This window comes from Centropristis striata, chromosome 12, assembly GCF_030273125.1.
Source record: "Centropristis striata isolate RG_2023a ecotype Rhode Island chromosome 12, C.striata_1.0, whole genome shotgun sequence".
Classification (NCBI taxonomy): Eukaryota; Metazoa; Chordata; class Actinopteri; order Perciformes; family Serranidae; genus Centropristis; species Centropristis striata.
In genome coordinates, this window is record NC_081528.1 from 30,130,333 (window position 1) to 30,156,881 (window position 26,549).

The following is a 26,549-nucleotide window of genomic DNA, read 5'->3' on the forward strand; positions in this document are numbered from 1 at the left end:
AGTGTAAGCACTTGGGATAAAAACAACTATGTTTTTGCCTTAAGTGTCTCACCTTAAATAAATAAAACTCCCTTATTCATGTTACTCAAAAAATATGCCGGACAAGGTATAGAATGTGGATTTTAATGATAAAATGTTGAAATGATGAAAAAGTCGAGCAACACTATAATAATCATTTTATAACAAAAATAAAGAGCAGTTGGCTTTAAAGACCAACTACTGCATTATGTCTACAACCTCTTCGAAATAAAATAAACTTTGGAACCATAAAATATGTTCACCTTTGTTCTGTCTTTTTACGACTCAAGCTTCAGATGAAATAACATAACTCTGAATGTTAGAAGTCTGACTTTGACTTTAACATTTTCAAATATGTGTCAAGCAACAGAGATGTGGAATACAGATCTGATTTATATGATTATCATCTTACATCTCAAAATAGAAAAAAACAACAGAAACTTATCATGTAACATTCAGAGACAGACGATGCTAACTTTCACTGGCTCACTTATGGAGACGCTCCATATGGTTGCTGAGGCGCCATTTCAGGAAGAAGCCTTTTCCACAGACCTTGCAGTGAAAAGGCCATTCTTTGTGACATTTGAACATGTGCTTGCTGTACTTTTCTTGTGCAGAGAAGTTCTTTCCACACTTTGCACACTTGGTCGCTTTCTTAGTTTTACAACACCTCTTCCTGTGCACGCTTAGCTGTCCACGAGTACGAAACACTTCAGGACACTTGTCACATTTGAGGGGCTTCTCTCCAGTGTGGATGCGAAAGTGTTCAATCAACAGGTATACGTTTTTTGAGACTGTCTGACACAGTAAGCAGGCAAAACCTTTAGAGCAGCGTGTGCCCATTGATTTCCATCTTGAACTTGGACTTGTGTGTGAACTGCTATCTCTCTGATCATGTTTCACTGCTTGACTTTTGTCTGTCTTGTGAGAGGTCAAATTCTTTTGATCATCATCAATCTCCTCTAAAGGCATGGTCCATGCAAGGTCTCCATTTATCTCACTGGAGTTCGTTTGGTATTTGTGTATTCTCATAATGTGCTTTTTGCGTGACTGACTAACACGGAATTTCTTTGGGCACATGCTGCAAGGGTACGGCTTCTCACCGGTATGAACCCGTGAGTGCTCTGCCAGCCTATATCGTTGATTAAACGCCTTGTTACATTGTTCACAGGAGTACTTTTTGATGGGCCCATCTGTCTGTATGGATGATTCACGGTTGTTGCTAGAGGAACGTGTGATTTTCTTGTTAACGCTCACCTGTTTTATGCTTGGTGCAGTCTGCTTTTCGTCCTCACAGGAGTCAGGTTTTGCAAGGTTACTGAACCGGGCTTCTTTTGCCTTTAATTTCTTAATTTTTTTGCAATATGCTGTATGATATCCAAGAGCACTTGGAACAGGGAAGATCTTGCGACCACTGCACCTCTTGTGTGATTGTACATGCACACTTCTGCCAAACTCTGTATCAAATACGTTCTTACAAAACCTACAGGCGTATCTTTTTTCACTGTCATTTGTCACTGTCTCCTTTTCTTTAGGCTCAGTTGCTGAGATTTTACTTTCCTCTTTTCTTCTTCTCAATCTTCTTTGAGAACCTGTGCCACCTGTTAGGTCAGCATATTCCTGTTTTATGTCTTGGATCAATTTCTTCATGTTGTTTCTCATTGGTGTATGTGAAGTTAATTTGTCATCCATTGGTGAGGGTCCGTCCTGTGTTTGTTTGTGGCTCTGTTTTAATGAGGAACCTGTAAAAGAAAAACATTAAGAACCAGGTTTAACAACAAGAACTGTGACCCAGTGAACGAGCAGAGACAAAATGAATATAACAAACAAAGCAGCCTTTATCATCACTTCTACATTTTTACTATCTATGCAATTGCAAAAATTGAAGTTCACAGTATTCCTTGATATCCACAGCAATCAATTATACTGTCTATTTAATGAGCCGTTTATATTTACTTTGAATATGATTGTTTAATGCTTGCTAATTTACTGTACTGGTTTACAGCACAAAATAATGAATGAAAGAATGAAACTCACTTCTCTTGGATCTCCTGAGGACCTTTTTTTCCTGGTAGGAGTCAATGTCACGGTCAACCACCTATAAAACAGATGTTATTGGTTATATCGCTAGTAATTATCAATACAAAATACAAAAAAATAAATGGGTACATGCAGAGCAGTGATGCTGTGGTGAGGAAATTTTCTCACCGGTGAATAAACAGTGACTTCACACACAAATGTTTAAGTTTTAAATTTTAAGTTGGAAGTTGCTTTGGTAAAATGACTCGCAAGGAGAAGTGACATTAAGAATCAACTGTGTATCACATTACAGTGTCAAAGCCATTTCTGCCAGACCTTCCCTCAGCCGTGGTATTTATGTTTTCACATTCTGCTAATGTTAGGGGTCAAGTTGCATACTTTGCATACTCTGAGGAGAGTGCCTATGACAAGATATAGAACTTCTTTAACAGTGACAACAACAATGTTACTGAATACACTAGCCCCTTTCTTAGTACAGTTTCATGCTGCAACATTTATGGCTGTGTAACGTCTTGCCTGCACTATGGAAGCGCCAGAAGCGGGATGCTGGGATCAAGTGATCCCACCAATTTTACGCCTTCAGAGGTAGTCACAAAGGTGGAAAATTGGTGGGACTGTTGGAAGTGGGACCACTATGATTCGGCCATCCGGGCAAGGCGGAATATTTGACGTTGCGTGTGACGTCTATGACAAGTCTCCCACTTGGTCCAACAGTCATCGAATCACTCTTCAGCAGCTGCACAACAACTGTGGCTGCCGTTGCTAACTGTGCACAGCATCCGCCACTTATTGTAAACAAACCGGAATGCTAACTGTAAACAAAGTGTGCGCTGCTGATCGTAAACAAACCAGCTTCCCTAACAGTGCACAGTGTTCGGTGCTTGTTATAAACAATATCCAATACCGATTACACATTTTACTAGATATTCTTCATGAAGGCTCAATATCTGTGAGCACTTACTTTGATCTTTAACATTGAGCTTAATATTTTTACTTTAAACTTTACTTTACTTCAAACAAAGCAGAACGGTTACAGTCTGACAGCAAATGCTTTTCTTTTCAATAAACTTGCTAAAGTTTTATTTTTTATTTTTCTTATGGCCTGTGGCTCGGGCTCAGTTGCGGTTCCTCCTCTATGAGATCCTCCTCGGGCGGAGAGCACACCAGAAATGCATTGTTGCCTGCTGCATCTCTCATATCATGTGAAAACTATTTTAGCCAGCCTCTTTAAACAACAAAAGTAGTGTAATGCCCCCACATTCAGATTTCCCCTTCAGTTACACACCTCTTGCTTGATGACTGGAATGGGACACAGAGGAATGGACAACTTGCGCAGTCTTATGGTGGGACACACGGTAACATCTTGCTTGGTCGAGGTCTCACAGCCCATTGGAGCACACCAGTCATCAGGTACTGCAGAAACCCAAATACAAAGACACAAACATTGGTCAAGCAACAACAGGTCATGGAATTTGGGATTCATTTGACTGAATGTTGTAGAAATTTACATGCACACAGTTGAAAGGCCTCTTATGAACTTGTGACTGAAACTGGTTACTGTAATATTTGGTGCCTTTCTCTCTATAGAGATTTGTAGCTCTCTCAAGTTATTCGCTTTATTTGAACAATATACCTTCAAAATCAATCTCAGGAACATCTGAAGTTTGTTGAGCGGCATTCACAGGCTCTGTCTGAATTTCAGTCATCTGAGTTTTATTCATCTCCACTCCTCCGTCAACTCCACGCTCGATTTCTTTCAGCTTGATCTCTGCACTCTGTAACTTTATTATCAGTTGAGCAATCTCTTCTCCTTTCTGCTTCAGCTCCATTTGGTGGTCATGTAGGCTGTTGTCAAAGATCATCATTATTTCAAACACAGCTCTCCTCAAAACTGAGTCCATGCTTGTGGTCAGCTGGGCCCTGAACTCTCTCGTCAGATAGTCAGACATCTTTAAAGATGGTAGGCAGCAGCTTACAGATGTCTTCAAGAGGAAAGTCTTGTGTGATGCTGTAGTGGTCCTTTCCCTTCCTACTATCACTTCCCCCCTAAAGACATAGATAAGAGATCAGGTTAGATATTGTTTGAATAGGGCAGTGGTGTAGGAAGTATTCAGATTCTTTGCTTACATAAAAGTACTAACACGCAAGTAAAAGCCCTGAACTGAAATTGATGTAGGTCTCTATCATGGAATAACAGGAAAATTAACTTAAGCAAAAGTGCTCAATGCAGAAAAATGACCTGTTGCAGAAGCTAAATTTGTAATGTAATCTCTTAACTACTGTAGCCATCAGATAAATGTAGTGGTGTAAAAAGGAGAATATTTTCCCCTGAAATGTAGTGGAGTGAAAACTACATTTGAAAATATACTTTCCTCTGAAATGTAGTGGGGTAGAAGAAAAAAGTGGCAAAAGAAAAGATTAAAAGTACCTCAGATTCGTTTATTACAGTACATGAGTAAACGTGCTTAGTTACATTTGGCATGTGCATGTTTACTGACACAGAGCTCTAATTCCAAACCTATTTTTTTTTGGGAGAGGGATGTTCACTATACACACTATATCGACTCTTGATATAGTTAACCAATAGCACTAGCGTATAGCATTAAGGAAGAGGTGCCATTAAAGTGCGTTAACAAAAAGGGTTGACATTATCCGAAACCCCTGGCTCACTCTGTTAGATAACGTTAACCAACCATGTATCCCAATAACATGCATCTCCAATAACCACGTTACAATTGCTGTTAATGAAAGTAAACAGATTCACAAGAGATACTCGCTTCCTGCTACGCACACATGATGTTAAATTGAACACCAGGAGGAGGCGTTGCAATGACAAAAAGTGCATTCAAACCTATGATTTAAAGCTAGCTGGTTAACGTTAAACACTGATGTTAAGCAGCTATAGTTACACATGATGTGCAACTGACCTTATGTGAAATGCTGAGCGTTCGTTACCAGGCGAAATCCTGTACTTTGCCAATGATGATTAACTTCTTCTGGACCGCAGACACGTCGCAACATGAACTATTAACCGGCTAATCCGAAATCTAACTAAATGCCAAACCAACTACATTTCTTTCTAGTTGGTAAGTCAACGTGCAGAAACTACAAGGTGTCCATCCGCCATGTTTACTCAACATCCCCAAGAGAGAGGGAGGCGTAGAGGTAACGTCAGTGTCACGTCACTGTCACTATACCTATATGGTATGCATATTTGTTGTGTAAAAATGTTCGCGAAATAGACAAACATCTTCCTTTGCGCATGCGCTACATGTTTTCTGTGCCGAGTGGTTACCTTAGCAACCGACCTGGTGAGAAATTATATAAAAATGTAGGTAATTGAAGTGATGCAAACTATGATAGTCTTCTAGAAGAGGGATTATTACTGCCAAATACACCATCAACTCTGTCAAGAAGACTAAAAAGACATTTCCAAAGAATAGACATTATATTTTCTCAGCTAACAAGAATAATTCAGTGTTTGCGATTTTCAGAGTTCAGAAATTCCAAGTGGTGTGTGCAACTGCTGATAACCTACTCAAACTTAAAACATAAACCAGTTTAAAACAACCTTTACAATGTAAGAATATCCACTGAAATAAATAACAAAATTATAAGGATAAAAAGTCTCTCTTAAAATAGGCAAAATTAGTGAGGGGTGTTTTTTTTTATACTGTATTTGTGCAGTTCACTGGCAAAAAAAGAAGTGTGGCTTCCCCTCAGATAGAAAGAAATTTTTCATGCAAATAAAGTTGAGAATTAAAATGAATATCTCCCACTATGTGTATGAACACCAGGTAAACAATAGTTTGCAACAAACAAATGGCTCACTGTGGTGAAGCAATGGTTGATAAGCATTCAGTTAGGAAAAACTGACAGCTTTTTTTCACTCTCATTTTGGTAAAAAGTAGAATTCTCTGTCGTTTAATATTTCTTCTATAGCTTATTTTCAATAGCTCACATAATGCAGAAGCTCAGAGAGGTGGAAGAGAGTCATGACCTGTACCACACATATCCATTCCAAGCAAAACAGGCTCTTTTCATAGAAGACAATCCAGGAAAACAGAGATTTGGTTATGTTCTGCAAGGTTTGCTTTATTGCATTTTAATGGAAAAGGATCAGTGCAATGCTAAAGGGTCCAGCTAAGTGCTTTGAAGACAATCATACTGTATTTTCACCAATAAATTTCAAGGTGCCTCTTTGATTTGTCATTTTTAACTATGCTCGTACATGTAGGAAAATACTGGAATGATCTTCTATTTCAGTGTGTGACCTCCATCTCAGCCAAAGGTACTGTTGTTCCAGGCCACATTGACTGCATCCATGTCTACAAAGTTAATGTAAATCCTGAAATAGACACAAAGTGAAATAGGTTAATGGCACTGGAAAATAACGGTGATGAAGGTAGTCTGAGTTTCTGTCATTATGTTACCTTTACTTATCATATTACTTATTATCATATGTTGAAAAATGTATATATATATATATATATATATATATATATATCTATCTACATATAAACAGAGTTCAATGATCCTTTCCGTCCAATATTCAATACAGCACTGAATACAGCACAAAGAGATGATATTTAATGTTCAAAATGCTAAACCTTTTAACTTTATATTCACAGAATCATTCTGAATTTGATGCATTCTGGTTTTTATTTGTTTGCCAACTTTTTTTGGAATTGAGGTTTTATGTGCAGAAAATGTATGGGTTGCTGTGTGTGTGTTTGCTACCTGTCAGGAGAGATGCCCAGGTGTTTGTTGAGAAGTCCACACAGAAGTTTAGAGTATTGTTTGTTTTGAGCACTGCTTATCTTGCCAATACTGTGGAGGGAGCAGAGAGCGCAGGGGTCCCCCTTTCCGCCAAACATCATCATTTGGTCTGGGTTGATTTGCACAGCAATGTACTGGTACATGTAGAGACAGACAGAAACACAAAGCACAAACATGAGGTCAGTCCACACGAGCAGATCATTCATGACTGGTGTCAGGTGGGTACATATTAAATATTACAGTCAAGGTCATAATGAGGATTTTTGAAATAGTGAAGCCATAAATATCCCCTCTGCAATCTTGATCCGAAAACAATTTTGACACCAAAAGTCATCAAAAATACCTGTGAAAGTTTCTTATTACTTTAATATATTTTATTAGGTTATATATACATTGGTCTGAATGCAATTTAATATTATTCTGGTGGAAAAATACAGAAACCCTTTTAACATATTTGAATTTATCTTAACATTTCTTGTAAAAAAAAAAAAAAAGTTAGCAAGATTAAAAGATATGTAGTCTAAAATTATTAGAATTCGCCTTCAAACCCCACAATGTTACTCTACTAACAGACATAAATATTTACTGCCCCAAAACAGCTACAACACACCTCACCTGTCTGTGGTCAATTTGCATTAGGTTTTTTTACTCCCAGTCAACCTCATTGCATTAAAAAATAAAAGGAAAATGTGCACACTTGTTAATTGTTATCCTATGGTTATAGTTTACATTTCAGTAGTTTAGTATATTTATAGTGTTTCGAATATATTCTTTATATTGAGTATTCTATACGTCTTGGGAACAATAAATGACGTCTCTGTTACAGTACTGCTAGTTAAAATCCTCAAATTTCTAGTCACAATACCCTCGATAGTAGCTACGCCTGGAGACCACATTTTAAATAAATCTAGTTCCTTTAATGTTAAATATATATTTGCATGCTTACCCAGGCCTATCAATGTTAAACAGTGACATTAAGACCACTTTAGGCCAATATATACTTATTTTATATTATGGACGTTATTCTCGATCATTTTTTTTTTTCAGCACAAGTTTATGTGACATGATGGATTTGCTTTTAACCTGTGGGTTTAGTGAACTGACGCATTTGGTCAATCATCTACCCTACTAGTGAAGACTGTGTTTACACAATGAGTCCAATAAACCTGCCTTGCCCATAATGTAAAGAGACGTTTAATATCTACTCATCACATCAGTTAAAGAAATACGGTTACTGGTTTTGGATCTAATGCACTCAGCAAAGACGTGAAGACTATCAAGCCCGTTTATTTAGTGAAGAATGAAGGCAGATAATGAAGGCTGTGGTTTGAGCACATAGACTCAGCAGGAATAAGAAGCGCGCCCTGGCCTACCTGTGCAGGTTTGCCCATCGCTTTGGCCAGCTCCTCAGTGGCCTCGGACAGCAGAGCCGCTGGTACTTCGCTTCTAGCCACGTTTGTGCTCACCACGAACATCGGCATGATTGCACCCCTTTAGTTTAATCTTTATGTCCTGCAAGATGTGATGCTGCAACTCTGCCCTGCCGACGCGAAAGAAAAGACTTCTCTTCCTCTCTGGTAGCGTGTGCAGTCTGTGACAAAATGACCACAGCGCCTCCATCCGTCCTGGTGTACATGTTTTGTTGACAAATGCAGGACTGCTAAGTATTTATTGTGTTATGATTTCCTTAAAAACAATAATGAACACCACTATTGAAACCACATTAAGCACAAAGTGATGAATTAAACTCTTTTGGGTTTTCCCTCCAGCTTGTGGCTGTTTTTTAGGGTAATTACGGTATCTGGCATGCGCAGTGTTCTAAAGCTTCATTTAGCAGTGCCAAATAATGGTGTCACGATTTAAAGTCTAAATCGAAAATCGATGAAGTGAGCTTTCCATTTAAATGATAGAAATCAAAAGCAGGATCTGTGATAAATTAAAGTTGATGGCCTTAGTGGGGTGGCCTACATTCCAGAGGAAAAAGAAATACTGCAGCAGCTATAATTTGAAAAAGTTAAAAACAACTGTCAGGCCATAAAACCATCTCAACGCATGAATGTAAATGTAAATGTTTCTTTCAGGCCAATTTAAATTTAAATCATCACATTGATTCTAATTATTGACATTTTAATAAGGAGCACTTCACCACATTTTCTCCACTGGAAGCACGCCTAGAGACCACTTTATCATGCTTTAAATCTACCATGGCAGCAGTTTTTTTTTCTGAACATGAGGGCAACCCGCCCTCCACTGAGTCCACCAGTGCTGAACAGTAAATAATCGACAGCTTCTACCCAGTTCATAGTTCACAGGGGATAAGAAGTCTATCACTTTTTTACTGGGTGTTTATAAAATGGTGCATCTTTGTCATGCTATTCAGTCCAGAAAAACAGAGAGTCATTTATGTTCTGTAGGAATTGTTTAATAAAAAAAGATCAGTGCAATGCTACGAGATATGTGCTTTTAAGATCATACAGTTTATTCCCCATTGAATTCAATGGTAATCAATCCAGGGTTTAAACTCCTTCTGCCGATGTTTGATCATGGCCCATCAGGCCTTATCGGCTGCATCCATGTCAATGAAGAGTATGAAAATCCTGAAATAGACAAAAAGAAAAACAAGTTAATTAGATTGGACATTAACAATGAGGTACAGGGGTATTTGAGACTGTGTGTCTGTCACCATGTTACATTTACCTATTACCTTAAGTGCAGCAAATGTAGTGGTTGGTGTGTGTGTGTGTGTGTGTGTGTGTGTGTGTGTGCTACCTGTCAGGAGCCCAGGTCAGCTCACATTTGATCCTTTCACGCAGGACTTGAGATGCTTGCTTGTTGTTAGCACCCCTGGCTTTGCGGAGATGGCAGAGTATTTGGAGGTTATCGCCTCTCAACCCCTCTTTTTTTTATTATTAATTATAATTCATTATTTTTAAGATATTGTGTTCATTAATTTGACAGTTTAACTTTCAGTATAATTTCCGTACACGATAATCCATATGCTGTATAATATTCTTCTGATGGAGAAATGCTGAATCACTTTTTAAATTTATTTAAAAACATTTCTTGCCTAAAAAGATCCAATTTTAAAGAGCATTAGCCTCCAAAACACATGTTACAGAATTGCTTGCTAAAATCCCCAAATTCCCCAAAACAATACCCTCAGTAGTATCTACACCCGACCTGGCTAAATCCCATATTTTCAATCAAGTGTGCAGTCTAGCTCCTTTAATGTTGAATATTTATGTAAATGTTAGTTGAACCTAGGCTTATCAATGTCATGAAGTGACATATAGGCCACTGATACTAACTGCATTTTGACAACAGAATATTTTGTAAATGATGTAAACAATGTTATTTTGTACTGATGCAGCTGATCAATCGTCTACAGTCAAAGCTACGGATGTGTTGCAATACCCTTACTACTATATTATTAGCATTACTGCTGCATTCTAAAAAACATACCTTTTTTTACTTTTACTTTTCATTTTACTGCAGCTGCCCTTACAAAATTACTGCTGCATGCAGTTTGCACACTACTTCATCATAACATTGCACCATAATCTTAGACCTACTTCGTCATCTACAGTATGCTATGCAGAGGATTGTGGTTAAGAATAGCAAGAAAATCATTCTGGGTTGCACTCTGCAAAATGTGACAGGGTGTAGTAGGACTTCCTGCAATACCACATTTGACATATGTATGGGGACATAACTGTTTTAATACTCATACTACCATACTATTATCGCCAGAAATGTTTTGGTATGTTCCTATATATAATGTCAAAAGCAGTATGCAAATATACACAAAGTTAACAGGGATTTTTTTTTTTTTGCCAGAAGTTGTTTTTCCCCTAAACTTAATCACTAGTTTTGTTGCCTTAATCTTAACAGATTTTTGGTAGAAAACCTGGGTAAAATGGACTCAGCAGAGAAGTTGAAAATATAAAGCTGATCCATATCACAAATAATTAATTAGATTATGTAGGGAAAAAGTACCCCCTGCCCTACCGGTGAAAGTTTGGCGACACATTTGGCCACCTTCTCAATGGCAATGGATTCTGCTGTCGGTAGATCGTTGGCGGTCATAGGCGGTCACTGTAAAAACGCCATAGTGATAAGCCATTATCTTCCTCTCATTCACATTAACTACGACTGCTGCCAGACCATAGACAGTTTTCTTTTCTTAAGACTTGTCTTCCTCCCTTTTATAGTGTGCAATCTTGCACCAAAGTGGCCACAGCGCCTCCATCCATCCTGGAGGACACTTACGCGTCAAATAAAACGCAAACCAGGTTGGGATTAAAATTTTTGTGTTTTATTATTTCCTTAAAAACAATGATCACTTCTTTTTGAGACCACATCTAAACACAAATTGATGTATGGAATTGTAGTGCACGTATGTGATTGTTTTTTTTTAAGGTGCGGCTGTTCTTCCGTGTAGGGTAATTACGGTACTGGGCATGCGCAGTGTCCTCAAGCATCATTAGGCTGTGCCGACGGAGGCGAGAGGGAAAACAGTGGCAGCAGCGAGAGAGGGCAGAAGTTGGATGACGCTTTCCTTTGTCACCGTGTATCGGTGCTTATCAACGTCGAACAAGCTGATCAGTTACCAGTGAAATCACACCGTCTGCCGCTCTTCACGTCTATATTACTCTTCCGGATTTCATCTGAGAAACGGTGCGTATACAGAGCTATATTAGCCAGGCTGCTAGCACGATCACTTTCCAGACGTAGAGGCTGCTGCTCCTCTTCTACTGTAATATTACTGTGTGTCGATTAACGTTGAACTAGTTCACTAACAAGGTAACCCGACACAGGTCGTGTATTTGGTATTAAACCTTCTAAATAAAGCGTTAGTATGGTCTTTAATTAAATGATTACAGAGGTGGAATAACCATAATGTTTCTGTGTGGATTCACTGTCACACTCAGCTAACTAATAAAGTTAATGTTTGTAACGTTAACTGTCTTTGGTGATATGTATAGTGTCGGGTATAAACAGTTGCTATAGCTGTGTATCAGACTAGACTGTGCAAAGTTTTGTAATCTCAGCGCATGATCATGAGGCTGGCTTGATAAACTGTAATTGAACCATCACCAGCTCCGGACCTGTGGCCACGATGATGGAGGAATCGGTGTCCACATTTGAGACGCATCTGACGGCTGTCATGGACAGCCTGATCCGAGCGTCGGTGTGTGAGATCACCAAACTCTTCCAGGATATGGTGAACGACTACCTGGTGGAGCTGTCCCTCAACAGGAAGGAGAACGACGCTCTCAAACATCGGCTGAGGCTCACCGAGACCAAGCTGAGAACCGAGCGCAAGTACGGGATGGGCTGGGCTGCGAACCGCCGCAACGCCGGGCTGGCAGCGGCGGAGGAGGGAGCCGGAGGGCGGCAGAAGCGAAAAGTTGGGGGGGCCCGTAAGTATTGATTGAGAATGGCTCCCAAACAAGGAGGCTTCTATCACTTGTAGTTTGTGTCATATACATACATGATTCTTCACATTTGAATGCCAGATTGTTAAACCATCTTACATATTTCAGAATTATTGTGTCTTTAATGTGAGAAAAAGGGTTCTTGCTATGCAGTCAGGGCTTATGTGAAGACGCACTTGTTTTGTTGGAAACCATCTGGCAAGAGCTGATCTCTCCCTCCTCCTTTCTCTCTCCCTCCCTACCTCCTCCGCCTCCTCCCTCCTCCCTTCCTCCTCCGCCTCCTCTTCATGTTCGCTCCCTCTGTCCTTCACCTCCCCCTCTCCTCTCTCTCTCCGCTGCATTCTGTCCCTCCCACTCCTCTGTGCTTCTGCACACTCTCTCCCTCCCTCCTTCCTGCCTTGCTCCTCTCCCTCCCCCACCTCCTTTACTTCTCTCTGTCTCTCTCCAACTCCTCCTCCTACTCCTCCTCCCCTTCGCGCTCCTTTCTCCTTCACGCCCTCGCCTCCTTCCTCTCTCCCTGCCCCCACCTCCTCCTGCTCTGCTCTCTCCTTCATCACGTTGCACACACACACACACTCCCCCTCCTTCCCCCCCCCACCTCCTCCACTGCACTCCTCTCCCGCTCCTCTCCACCACCATAATTACACACTCCCTCTCCACTTCCACTTCTCCTCTTTCTCTTTCTATCTCTCTCTCTCTCTCTCTCTCTCTCTCTCTCTCTCTCTCTTCACCATTTCATCCTCACCCCTCCTCGTTCTCCTTCAACATGTCCTCCCTCTCCTCTCCCCCCTTGTCCCCCCCAAACTCCACTTCTCCCTCTCGTCTCGCCTGTTTCGCTCTTCTCCTCCCTTTCACGTGTTTCTCTCTCCTTCCCGCTCTCTTGTCTGTCCTTCTACGCCCCCTCTCTCCTCACTCGTTCATCATGCTCACTCCTCCCTCTGCTCCCTTTCCTCTCCCCCCCACCTCCTCTCTCCTCCTGCTCCCCTCTACCTCTCCAATCCCCGCCTCCTCCTCATCTCTCACTTCTCCACCCTCTTCTCTCCTCCATCTCTCTCTCCTGGCCTTCCAATCATCTCCTCCCACTTATCTCTCCCCCTCATATTTCATTCTCTCTCCTTCCTGTCTCCCTGTGCCTTGCTGTTCTCCCGTCCCACCCTCCCCTCACTTTCTCCTTCCTCTCCCACCTCCCTCCTACCCTTCCGTCGTCTTCCTCTCATCTCCACAGGAGGCAAGTCAAAGAAGGGCCCAGCAGCAGCCTATGGCAAAGGCTGGCCTGGAGGTGTGTGGGAGGAAGGAGGAGGTGGAGGCGTTGGCGTCGTCGGTGGTGGTGGAGGAGGAGGAGGAGGAAGTGCAGGAGCTGTGGGGATGGTAGCAGGAGCAGGAGGAAGAGGGGGGAAGGAGGCCAGGGAGATGTACCTCATCCAGTTCCCCGGGGATGAAGAGGATGAGGGAGGGATGGTGGAGGACGAGGAAGGGGAGGGCAGCCTCAGCGGTGAGGGGGAGGAGACGGCCAACATCAAAGAGGAGGTGAGGGAGACCGGCTTTCTCAGAGGAGGAGGAGTAGGAGGAGAAAGTGGCACAGCATCTCTGCACCTCTCAGCAGCTTCCTATAGAACGAAAAAGAACGCAGACAGAAAAAGAGAGATAATACAGGGAGACAGAGTTGTGCTTGTGTTTTCAACCATCAAATCACTACAGAGATGTAGTGGATGAAGGGAAGGCTATTGATTTGATATTTAGCTTCCAGAGGAGCCCATCGAGGAGGGCTCTCCACATCTCAAGTGCGGCAAGCTTTTAGGTAGAAATGCTACTGGTAGAGGTGAAAAGCTGTTTGCTATTCCACCACATGACCAAGTGGCAGGGCACAGATCCACTCTTCACTTCTCCTCCGCATTTAAATATTCAGATCATACAGAATGTGCTATTTGCCTCCCTGTCAAGTCATTACAAGGTGTTTTTGATGTATTATAAAATTAAGGGTGCTCTGATTGATCAGATTTTGTTGTTATCGACCAATATTTACTCTTAATAGTTCTATCCGTAGGCTCTATGACGGAAAAAACATGCAAGACAATTTCTGTGGGCAGATAAAATGGCTTCACTGGCAAGGCAGTCCTGAAAATAATAATACATTTGCCAATTTCAAGGTGTGTTCCAAAAAGGCTGTTAGCAAGCCTTTCACTCTGAGAGCAAATGTGCACTCTAGAAGTGTTGGAATATACCTTTCAGTTATTCAAAACACCGCCCTCTCAACAGAGCACCAAGTGCAGTGGACAGGCTTGTTAATTCAAATTAAAAATTCAAATTATGCTTTATTCGTTCAAACAGCAGCACTCTTAGTTTTTGTGTAGTGTAGATTGGATTTATGAACACAATTTCAAACTGACACCTGTTGAGGTCTGATGACATCATTCTGCATAACAATTAGCCATGTGCTTCTGTTTGTTTGAGAAAGGATGGATTGTTGATAAAAGAAACATTTGTCTGAGAGCAGAGTGATTCCATTAAATAAGTTTATAATTATTATTTTGAGTGTTTAAATTTATAATTAACATAACTTGTTAACTTGCTACAGATAATAAGGATCTGAGGACAACGTTTACATCCTTGTATTTGTTTAGGATGTTTCTTTATTATTCATTTACCTTTTTGTGTTTATCTCCAGCACATTAGAATAAACTGTAAAAGGAAACATTACTGGATAATGGAGGACAAGCAGATGTCCATTTGGCCAATAATATTGCCAATAAATAAATAATGCTTTACAATAATAAGAAGTCTCCAAATAGACATCATATAATGGCAGATACTGCTTCAAGCCATCAGTGATCTGCCGCACCTTAAATAATATAGCATTAAAGAAATGTAATAAATCATATAGCTTACAAGACACGTTGTACATATGAATTGGAAGGGATATAATGAGTGTTGCAAGAAAGTTAACTGTTTTGGACACAAAACATTTACAAATGGAATAATAAATTGCATATTACATATAGTTTAGATTGTTTCCAATAACTCTCTGTGCTTCCAAATTCAGTTTGCTCCAATAGAGGGCTATCAACCCGCCTCTCTCCGGCTAATCAAGGAGGCTTTGAAGATGGACCCGCCCAACCAGAACCTCCACACTGGCTCCAGAGCCCAAAGCGAAGGTAATGAGACAGACTGAATGAAGGAGGGGAAGTTTGTGAAATGTCTGAAAGAATGTGGAAATGATTCCTTACAAAAGTTCTCTCTTTCCTTCGTCTCTTCTCAGGAGACCTATCGGATCGTCCCCCGACCCTTCATTCAGGAGAAAGAGAGGAGGAGGATGAGGAGGACTGGGAGGTAGGCTCAGCAGAGCCATCAGAGGGGGGCATGACCATGGATGAGCTGAGGGGTCTGGAGTCCGCGCTAAGGGCTGAGCGAGGCCGCGAGAAGGCGGCCATGACGGCTTCGCAGCATGGCAGCCCTGACTCAAAGGTGGCGCGAGGCAGCAACAGCAGCCTAGCCCCCAAGTACATCGGTCTTGATGGAATGGAGCAGGATGAAGAGCTGGAGCCGCCCACCCTGCAGAGGGAGGAGCAGGTAGGGCAGAGCAGGTCGAAGGAAACTGTGAGGGCCGGAGTGGAGATGAGGTTAGGCTGGTCGAAGAAGTTGAGAGAGGGCGACTCTGTTTCTGTCATAAGTGGAGAAGATGTGGTGGAGCAGGGAGAGGTGGAGCACCTGCCTCACCTTTCTGCTGCGGGGAGCGTCGGTGAGAGCGGCGGGGAAGAGGAGGGTGGCGGGGACCTGCTTCACTTCTGCCCACAGTGTGGAGGAGGCTTCCCCTCAGAGGCCGAGCTGGACGACCACCCCTGTCCACTAGGAGGCTCTCATTTAGAGAGCGAAGACGGTCTCTTCCCTTGTGCCCACTGCGGCAACACGTTCAGCCACGCCTGGGCTCTGAAGAACCACGAGTGCGCCTGTGCCGCTGAGAGGCCGCACTGCTGCGAGATCTGCGGGAAGCGCTTCACACACTCGCGCTCACTGGAGCGGCATCAGCTGGTGCACACAGGCGAGAGGCCGCACCGGTGCCCTCAGTGCGGACGCACCTTCAGCCGTCTAGGTAACTTGGAGCGGCACCAGCGGATTCACACAGGAGAACGTCCATACGGGTGTGAAGCGTGCGGGAAGAGGTTCAGTCGTGTGGAGTACTTAAAGAGACACCAACTCATACACAGTGAAAAGCCGACTCTCCAGTGCTCCAACTGTGGGAGTGGCTTTAATGATGTGGAGCAACTGAAAAACCACCAGTGTTTTTAGAGCGTCTGCCTCAAATCTCTGATCGAACTGGAAAGAAAAATCGGGTTTGTAACTGAATGTGGTAGAGTTCAGGTGATGAATGTGACCAGTAGATCCTAATTTTATTCTCAGTGATTTTTGAGTTGCCTTTGTTACACGCTCTGACAGGATGAAGAAACTAAATTATCTTGTGGATAAAGAAGCAGATACATGTGTGAATGATTTCTGTTGAGTAAACAAAGAAGGCAAATATCCAGAGTTGACAGGAAGTCAGTTGTACGTGGTGTTTCTCTTTAGAAGGAGAAATTAAATCAATCTCCGACATTCTTCAGCCATATTCATTTGAGGTGTTTTCATTTGTATGTACAAAGGTTGTACTTATTTATGATGATCAGTTAATTGTACATTTTTGTCTTTTTATCAGGAAGTCGCTCGTGTTGCAGCCGGTGCCCTTGTTGTTTTTTTCTCCAGACAGTATAATTGACAGCTTGGTATTTTATATGTTTGTGTTTTGTTCATAAATAAATAAATATTTAAATTAATCAGAGGGCTCTTCATGCTTTTCAGTGTTGGTTTATTGAAATAATAATGGAAATAATGGAGTTGGTCAACAAGTTACGTCAAAGATAACATAGATAAAAGCAGGAAAATATTAATTTGCAAGATCAGATTAATCAGAAATATCCCACTCATCCAGCCATTATAAGACAAGACAGTATTTTAATTAAACAATTCAGTAATTAAATAATGAGGGAGTCTGATTAAAGATGCAGTGTGTAGGATTTAGGCGGCTGTCACCGAAAATCAACTAGTGCAACGAAACATTTACTTCTCAAGCGTCATTACAACCCCTTAAAACATACCGCAAATTTAAAATGAAGAGAGCCATTGCTTGTCAAGAAAAATACTACACTGCCTGTTACACACCTGTCCCCGATCCTGAGAGATGCAGCTCTGACCCGACATCATCAGCAGAGGTAACCACCATAAAGACGCCGTAGCATAAGGTGCATTTCAGATGTGCATCAAAATTAAGTAAGTCACAGCTGTGCAAGCTTTGTAAAAGTCAGTAGTCTGGAGCCCTGGGAGGATTCAGTTGGTTGCAATCTTCAACCTTACCACTAGATGCCACTAAATCCTACACACTGGACCTTTAAAACTTAAAATCTGACCAAATGCATAGTGACCCTTGCTTGTCAGCCATTGTTTCTTACAGCGCCCTTTAAACAGACTGATACTCATGTTCAGCCTTGTTTGCAAGATGCCCTCCAGAGTCTCTAAAGACATCCGGCTCACATCATAGCCCCTCACAGAAGCCCTCGCGAAATGGATAAAACGCAACTTTATTTCCTCTTAGAGGAGATAACAGCTTGACAGTGTTTCTGTATGTAAAGCTTGAGAAAGGCTGCTACTCCTTTAGGGTAATGGCAAAAACTGCACTTTGCACAAGTCACACATTGACCACAGTGACACTTTGGATATTTCACAGGATGTGCTAGGGCTCTTTCTCACATTTTTAATCATTATCATTGATCATTATCTTACCACACCAAAGTAAAGTGCCCATTATATTTACATGCAAATGTAGAATTATCATGAGTGTGAGATCTTCCATGCATGATTCATATAGACACTTTACAAATCAGCTATAGAAGAACACATTTTAATTAGTTTGCATTGAATGTAACAGAAGTGTTACAGACTTTCCATCTCAACAAAAAGTCCACTGCTCTTTATTTTCCTTTTACTGCATCATCCAAACACATTATGTCTGACACAATCATAGTGTTTTTATGCTCACCTGTGGTTCATACTTCCAAGGCGTTTCGGGCCGATTCCCGTCTGCAGGACTGAGTATGTACGAAGAGTACAATGGTGTACGATTCTGGTGATGATACAAACTGGCAAAACGGTACCTATTATTGTAGCGCTGGCATATTGGCTGGTGTCCTTCGGCATTGATACCCACCGAAGGAGTTTGATCAGAAGAAATCGAGGTACTGGAAGAAGTCGTCGCTGATCTCTCCAAGGACCAGGCCACCAAACCAGGGCAGCAGAAGAAGCAAAAGCTCCTGTTGAGAATTGCAGCATCCTCCTTTGAGACCTCCTGCACAGCAGAGCAGAAACATGAATTGGACAAATAGATGCTTATGAGTAGACAGAAAACATACACTTTGCTCCAGATGTCCTCTCAATCTAAACTTGCCAAGATCCCCTCAAACAAGCTGAGTAGAAAGAGTGACTTATTAGCTGTATGTTTCAGACACAGACTACAAACCAACAGCTCTTCAGTTAAAAACTCTGTGTTCAGCCTCTGAGGTTGGTTGGATAGCATCAGTATCAGCCCACAAAGCACCACATGACCAAGGTAAAATGTCACAACTCCTCTCTTCACTTCCTTATTTGGCTCAAAGACATCACGCCTTTCTAAGGATCAAGCTACAATTAACACCAATACATAGAAAAGTAAAATACAAGAAGCAAATTTAAAAGAAAATGGTTTACATATAATTAATTTCCTTTTTTTCCCCCACTTTTTTGCAACACAGGTGTCTGATGAGGTTGACCCTTGACAAAAGTGACGTGTTTCCTTGTAAAAAAAATAAAAAAGAACGGAAAAACGAAACAAAAACACTTTTTCTCCAGGTAAATTTGTGACTTTAATAGATAGATAGATAGATAGATAGATAGATAGATAGATAGATAGATAGATAGATAGATAGATAGATAGATAGACTTTATTTATCCCAAGCTGGGAAATTTGGGTGGATCAGTAGGTGTCCATGAGCTCATTTTGGCTCTGCTATCTAACAAAGTCTCACTGAACACATCACCGTTAGTCCTAAAAGATAATGGCTACCCTTTTTTCCCTCATATCCACAGTTTAATATTTTCATCATTTAATATTTTGTTACTCTCACCCTTGGCTTTGCTTAAATGATAAATGGTTATTTTGTGTTGTGAATAAGGAACAATGAAAACTTTGCTCTGTTTTCATTATACCTCAACTGTTTTAATCAAATCTGCTTCAAATTAATCAAACGCCTTCATCATTTATCAGTCTAATTTTTCTGCTTCACATCAATTTTTACCCCACCAACTTTCATGCTTTTTAATCACTGTCACATTTCTCCATTCTTCCACCGCTCATAGTATATTTGAGGTTCATATGTCCAGTTGTCATTGTGTTATTTACCTGCTGCAGGACTATGTATGCACACAGAGTACAACATGTGAAACGTGCAATCATTTTATTTGCATATGTGAACAAAGTTAGTATTTAACATAAAGTTATTATGATTAGTTCCAGCAGAAGCCTCTTCATTTATTTCCATATTTTATTAGCAAAATCATTGGGTTAGCTGGTGTTACAAAATGTCATATATAGTCGACAAAAATAATTTCAAACCACAGTGAGACAATAATCCTAATCAATCAAACACTTATTCAGTAATTAAAGATTAAGTGATGTGCTGTATGTGGTGCCTGCTGCACCCAGATCAGTTAACATTTAATTTCAAGAAGGAAAAGCTTTTCAACCATTGCTACTGGCACTGCCCATGAAACAGACTGATAGACATGGCCAGCCTTTGTGTCAGGATGCCCTCCAGAGTCTCTACGGACATCCGCCTCACATCATAGCCCCTCACAGAAGCCCTCGCCTTGACATTAACCGGCACAATCTCCTCTCCACTGTTGCGGTCATTTCTTCCCACAGCAGCATATGTGGGGAAAAAGTTCCTCACAGACTCAGGAAGGTTAGATCTGTAGGCTGGGCAGCAGTAGGCAGACCACATGTACTCAGGCACAGACACTCTGTTATTGATCTGGCGGGGTTCAGACTCATACGGCATGACCCCGGTGATCACATACATCGACCCGTTGCAGAAGGCCTTGAATTTTCTTAACACCTCGTTCTCCAGACCGTTCCAAGGGCCGGAGTTGGAGCCCGCACGCTGAGGGACAATGTTTGTCAGGGTGAAGGTGGCCTCACGATTCTCTCTCGTCTTCTGGTGCATGCTGGGATTGAGATGGCCCTTGGTGAAGTTGGAGTTTCTGTAGTCCCCAACCAAAGCCTGACTCTCAATCACATTCTGGTCCACGAGGCCAGAACTTGGGAAAGGTTTCATCTCTGTGTTTGCACGGGAAAATGCCAACTTAATGACAAAGAGAGAGAGAAGACGATGTCACTGTTTGGAATTTACAAAATAGTATTTTGCTGCTTATTGATCCTGTTTAAGTTGAATAATCGTGTGAGCAGTGTTGTGAACTACACGGTTGCTCGTAAAGTTAGAATACATTTTTTACCTCTTTCCATGAAATAATTGTCACAATGTGATCTCCTCAAAACTTTATTAATCAATCTCTTCCAAACATATCACAATGAAAATGAAACCACAATTAACAGATTTTGTCTGAAAACAAAATGATTCCAACTTTATGGGCAACCGTGTACATGTGATTAAACTTTTGACAATTTTTATGCAGTTCACTACTAAAACTACTAACAATTTTGGGCCATGCAAAGAAAGGAATTCCCTTTCAAAAAACCTTTTTCTTTCACCCTGACTGCTGTGAAGGCATGCACAGGCAATGCATTCTTCAGGCAGTCGCCACCACACCCCTGACCTTTCACCTTTTTGTAGTGCATGTGCAAAAGGGCGAGCATTACATAGCAACAGTGTCATCATGGATAAACTTCCCAAATATTTATTAAGAAATATTCAGAGAAGTTGCTGCATGCTATTTTAGAAGTAGTGTTGCTTGAGGCAATACCCCCACCTCTAGTTTCTGAAAAGCAGATGTCTTACATTCCTTGCACTTTCCCACAAATACTGGTTCTTTTATTGTTGTTTTTGTTTATGTAAGCTATGAGCTGTGAACAATCTGACACTTTATGCAATAAACTCTATTGAGTGGTTTATTTTGCTGACGTGACTTCTTTCTACTTTTTTTAATAATAATTTTGTATCTCATGTACATTGTCATTTTTATTTTTATTTTTTTTACAAAGCAGTTTATATTTTCTTTTAAATAGCTTCAGTTAACCAAACTAGACTTCTCCGTAGGGCACTTTTGCTGTAGTTTACTGGAGCTTTGCTAATGTGCACCAATAGGTACTTTACAAGGCTGTGCTTCCAATGTAGATTCTCCAACACTGCATGTAAGTAAAAGTGTTTATTTTGGGGTGTGTGGCTGATTAACTGTAGTTTGAATAAGAAAAATGAAACTTGTGAAATTTCACTTTCCTTAAAGATCATGCATGTGACTGCATTTCTTTTTTTCTTCACAGTGAAAGAAGATTTTATTTTGCTTCTGCTTGCACAGAAACAGTTCAACCAACTAAAAAAACGTATATAATATTTCCTCATTATTATCTCTTTCAGCTTTAAATTGCAACAAATTACAATTAGGTCTACACTGGAACACAGATATTGTGGGTTTTTTGGGGGAAATCTTAAGATATTTAGACACATTAAACTCTACAGTAATACCTTGATTGAAAATATAATCTGTGTTTACTGAACAAAGATTTGCTTTACTCTGCCTTTGCCAGGACACTATTCTGTCAAAATATTTAATTAGTGTATATTCAGTTTCCTGTTTATTAGATTTAAAAAAAATCCTGCTGTCATGAGGTTTACAATGTTCAGTTTCTGTTCAAATGGTTGAAATATGTTGATTCTACTACAACACGCATAAAAATTTTGTAGGATGTAGTTTGTGAATTGAACTGCATTATACGGAGAATTGTTTCATTTAGACAACCTTTATTTATGTAAATGAGACAAAATAATGACAAAATAAGACTCTCCTGACAGTGTAACACTTACTGAGCATCTCTAAACACACCATACTGAACACAGTAACACTCCACAGAGTACAGTTAGCGTGTAAAGAAAGAGGCTCACCTGTGGTTCGTACATCCAAGTAGAATTAGGCCGTTTCCCGTTTGCAGGACTGAGCACGTACGCAGAGTACAATGGTGTACGATGCTGGCGGTGATACAGGCTGGCAAAGTGGTACTGGTTTTTGTAGCGCTGGCATATTGGCTGGTATACTGCTGCATTGATACCCTTTGGAGGAGTTTGATCATAGAAGAAATCGAGGCACTGGGAGAAGTCATGGCTGATCTCTCCAAGGACCAGGCCACCAAACCAGGGCAGCAGAAGAAGCAGAGCTCCTGTTGAGAACTGCAGCATCTTCCTTTGAGACCTCCTGCAAAGCAGAGCAGCAGGTCAGCTGTATTCACGTCTGTTGGAAAGAGATGCTGGTGAACACAGACTTTGTTGACAGACTTCCTCTTAGACAAAGCTCCAGAAACCTAGATTTCCTTTGTGTCCATTCAGCGTCTGGAGTATGAGCGTTTGAGGGCTGTCACTGAGGTTCCCTCCTATATATACTGAGAGCAGGAACCCTGTGGGTGAGAATAACCCACTCAGTGGCCCCGTCAAACTTCCCCAAGCATGCTGCCTTCTGGGAAACAATAGCTCGGCATATCCTTCTTTCGTTAGTCAGCTGAGATGGGGAACATCTTGTATCAAGTTTTTAATCATTTGGTGGTTGAGGAAAAGACGATGGAAAAACTCCAAAACTTGAACTGAGCATCAAGACTGACCTTGAGGAAAAAAAGCTTGTATCTTAGATATCTTCAAAAATTAAACCCTGAACTCTGACACAGGAGACAGGTTTTTGGGTCCTGCATGAAACCAAGAGTCAGTGTTGTTATTTGGAGTCAACCTGCATGGTTGCTTCCAGCAATTAAGTGTGGAAATAGTTTTTAACATCCAACCCTCTTCTTTTAGATCTTCTTTTAAGATTGTTTGCTTAAAGTCAACTGTTTCCCGTGAACGGAAGTTTATTTTGAAAAGCCACTATGCATGTAACACGCAGAAAGTGGCAGTGTCCCCAGTATTTCCAAAACTGAAGCCAGTCAGTATCACATGCAGATGGTCGTGACAAAGCGTTGGTGTTTGAAGAGCTGGGATGAGAATGCTGTGTTAACTGCTGCAGGAGCTGACAGTGCAGTTTCTGGTTGCTGACTGGTTGTTGTTGTCTTGTATACAGGCCCTCCAGGAACAAGTTTTATAGCTGGAGGGACAACAGACCTCCTGAGGTGTTGCAGTATTTCCCTGAAGCGTGTCAGTCTGTCCCCAGCTCTCTAACACCTTAAGAAGCATCACAGGAGGCCTGCTCTGTGTGGATTGCAGTGAGGTGCAGGAGATGCTTGAGGTGCAAACAGTCTGATTCTCATTTACACGGTACTGCCCTAAACTATATGGCTTTGAGTTGTTTAATGCATCCCCAGGTGTTTTTTGTGCAATAATTTGTTAATTGATATCATTACGCAAACATACTCCCCTTAGCAAAGTCAGCAAGTTTCATTTTTTTTCTCTGTCTAGTTTCGGTGTAGCCTCATTATTTCTTCTCTCATCAAAACTTCCCTCATTTTGGGAACCAGAAATATTTCCGGTAGACATAAATGCTCCATACAGTACTTCCATTATTTCTCAACCGTTATTTTTACCAAAGGTCGTGACTTCTTTATTTCGTTACGTACTTAATGTGTTTGTGGGAAATCCTCAGTTTCGGTCTATATTTTAACTGTATACGGGAATAGTATACGGAAATATACTTAAACACACATGTAATTTTCTGCTGATCTATCTTTGAGAAGAAGCGACAAATCATATTATCAATTATTGTCCTCACCACCTCTCTCATATTCCTTCAGTGTTCATCATTTAGGAGGATTTTATAGGGAGACGAATTGTCCGCAGAGTTTTCCTCCACTCCAAAACAAATGGACCGATTAATTAAACCAGTAAAAAAAAAACTGAATGAAGCTGTTTCATGTTAAAAATCTGTGTTTTTCTGATGCAGTTTGGCAGACACGAGGCATCCAGGACGGGCTGCGAGATGAGCTGCCTCTTACGTTTGCTGAGGTCGTTCCTCTGATAACTTAAGATCCAGACATTCGATGACGAAAATCCTTCATCCAGTTAAAATATACAGTTCAGAATGACCAAGATCTAAAATGTGCATCGTGAAAATGTGGTTTGAAACTGGACAATTATTTCAACTTCTAGCAGACAACCACGACTGACGGGTGACCGAATAAAACAGATCAATACCTTGATTAAAATTACAGATTTTTTTACGTTTAAAAATGTTTTGAAAGATTTGGGATAATGTTAATATATTAAAGAAAATATTTAACAAACGTCTAGTCATTTTTAGACACTAAAATGTGCAAAAGTTACACATTATACCTTTAAAATATTGCTGCTACCAAGTCTTATTTTGAGTAATTTTATGAAAACAAGCATCAATAGGATGGAGGAAAAAATATTTCATATTAGATAACGTTCTTGACTCATTAATACACTTTTTGTCATTTTACCTGAAATATTCTCTTGAAAAGAAGACTCTGCTAAACACCTCACCTTGCCTCTCAATATATATATATATATATATATATATATATATATATATATATATATATTCACAGGTCAACATTGACTTGTGATTTGTGAATGTTGATTAGTTTCTCTTGCAGGTAGAAATCTAAAATTCTTGCCCTTTTTAAAATACATCCTGCCAAGACTAATGCCAATTTTCTGGACGCATTTATAAATTAATAGCATTGAACATTATCTTAGCATATACAACAAAAAAATGATGAACATTTGGTCATTAATGTGTTGCCTGAGGAGAAAAAACGGGATATGATCACTGATAAAAACCAATGTTGTTTATTATGGCCATCTAGTGAGCGCTCATAGTCATGACACTCACGGCAGGCTGACTGGTAAGGACACAGAGGCTAATAACGGTTGGACTATGAGTAATAACGTTGAATTTACAGTCATTGGTGATGAGTCGTAACCTGTGGGTGACCTGGAATGACTGTCGTTTCGGTTTCCACACAGAGGAAAAGACCCATAATGCTGAGCCATGATGAAAAAAAAAATGGGGAGGAAGTGCTGAATCTGATGTTTATGTGGTCAGACATGAACCTGTTTGATAGTAATGAGGAAGATTGGATTAACAGGATTGATCCTCTGCATGTTAAAAAGCACCTTTATGACCCCTGGTGCAAATAAAAGCCATCTTTTAGATTAACCTATCTCTTTTTATTATAATCTTACAAGGGAGGTCTGAAGTAATAAAAAAAAGACTTATAACTTAATAAAAATATAAGAGTAAAACACCCTCCCCTGCTCTCCGAAAAGCTTAACAAATAAAGCTCATTCCTCACTCCTACTCTTCTTCACCTCTACTACTCTGTGTCAGCTAGTTTCCCTTCTTCTTCTTTGTTTTGTGTTGCTGACTCAGAGGCTGTGGGTGTGTTTTAACATCTGACTCACTCACCTGTTAAAATACATTTGTTCTCTGCAGCTTCACTCTGAAGCAAAATCAATATTGTGATATGATGTAGAGGGTTCATTAGCAAAAACAGATTAGAGACATTTTGAAATGAATGAGCTTACAGCATTTTGATTGATTTTCTCTTTAGTACACAATGAAAATACATTATTCAGGTAAAATTAAAAAGGTATGCGATATGTTATTGAATATATGATATATTTACATCCCAACACCAGTTCAGTTGATATTTCCTTGACTGTACAAAAAACCAAACATGATTATGGAAAATAAATCAAAACAGAACATGAACTCTTCATATACTTCTAATACATAAAGAAGGCTGATGTGAATGAATGTAGCAAATATCAGTACCACATTCTATGCAAGAGTTAGCCTATGCGTCAAGTTATTTTACAGATAATTTATTTTAAAGTACGGATAACATATAGTAAATATCTGTTTATATACATTTTTGTAAACTTTAATATGATGGTAAGTGTTTGACTTTTACAGACTTTTTACAGTGTTTTATTATTTCTTTTTACATTTGTTTTACATTAAATTTAAACTTTTATTGTAAAAAAAACAAACAGACATTTTCCTTATTTTCACATTCTGCAATATGATGATTTTTCTACA

At 40.3% G+C, this 26,549-nt stretch overlaps 2 protein-coding genes, 1 long non-coding RNA gene and 1 pseudogene across 5 annotated transcripts; 1 reads left to right on the top strand and 3 right to left on the bottom strand.

Annotated features, from left to right (window-relative positions):
- Positions 1 to 107: 107 nt before the first annotated feature.
- mif (macrophage migration inhibitory factor) lies at positions 108 to 8,405 on the bottom strand. Of its 3 annotated transcripts, XR_009395362.1 has the most exons (7): positions 8,211 to 8,405; positions 6,799 to 6,971; positions 4,986 to 6,406; positions 3,692 to 4,104; positions 3,344 to 3,471; positions 2,056 to 2,116; positions 108 to 1,760 (listed from the first exon to the last, which is right to left on the bottom strand). XR_009395362.1 is itself a non-coding variant. In XM_059346732.1 (5 exons), exons 2-5 carry the CDS (start codon positions 4,005 to 4,007, stop codon positions 505 to 507), a joined length of 1,761 nt encoding a protein of 586 aa, XP_059202715.1. In that variant the 5' UTR covers positions 4,008 to 4,104; positions 4,986 to 6,336; the 3' UTR covers positions 108 to 504. The 3 variants fall into 3 exon arrangements, 2 of the variants coding, with proteins under 2 accessions (XP_059202715.1, XP_059202716.1); XM_059346732.1 differs by lacking the exons at positions 6,799 to 6,971; positions 8,211 to 8,405 and having other exon boundaries at positions 4,986 to 6,336; XM_059346733.1 differs by lacking the exons at positions 108 to 1,760; positions 2,056 to 2,116; positions 3,344 to 3,471; positions 3,692 to 4,104 and having other exon boundaries at positions 4,477 to 6,406.
- An 832-nt stretch (positions 8,406 to 9,237) lies between these two features.
- LOC131982036 (uncharacterized) lies at positions 9,238 to 11,004 on the bottom strand. The gene is made up of 3 exons (XR_009395345.1): positions 10,846 to 11,004; positions 9,607 to 9,685; positions 9,238 to 9,434 (listed from the first exon to the last, which is right to left on the bottom strand). It is a non-coding gene; the product is annotated as an uncharacterized LOC131982036 (long non-coding RNA).
- A 343-nt stretch (positions 11,005 to 11,347) lies between these two features.
- LOC131981239 (zinc finger protein 3-like) lies at positions 11,348 to 17,062 on the top strand (annotated as a pseudogene).
- A 2,744-nt stretch (positions 17,063 to 19,806) lies between these two features.
- On the bottom strand, positions 19,807 to 25,927 carry LOC131981440 (endonuclease domain-containing 1 protein-like). The gene is made up of 3 exons (XM_059345709.1): positions 25,914 to 25,927; positions 22,451 to 22,757; positions 19,807 to 20,695 (listed from the first exon to the last, which is right to left on the bottom strand). The coding sequence occupies exons 1-3, from the start codon at positions 25,925 to 25,927 to the stop codon at positions 20,084 to 20,086; spliced, it is 933 nt and encodes a 310-aa protein (XP_059201692.1). The 3' UTR covers positions 19,807 to 20,083.
- Positions 25,928 to 26,549: the final 622 nt, after the last annotated feature.

Coding starts and splice junctions, on each gene's coding strand:
- mif (XM_059346732.1), bottom strand. CDS start 4,007: ATGTCTGACTATCTGACGAGAGAGTTCAGGGCCCAGCTGACCACAAGC. Junction 3,472..3,691: donor TCCTGAGATTGATTTTGAAG/GTATATTGTTCA, acceptor GGGTTTCTGCAG/TACCTGATGACTGGTGTGCT. Junction 1,761..2,055: donor CCTCAGGAGATCCAAGAGAA/GTGAGTTTCATT, acceptor TTTCTTTTACAG/GTTCCTCATTAAAACAGAGC.
- LOC131981440 (XM_059345709.1), bottom strand. Junction 20,696..22,450: donor CTTGGATGTACGAACCACAG/GTGAGCCTCTTT, acceptor TTTGTCATTAAG/TTGGCATTTTCCCGTGCAAA.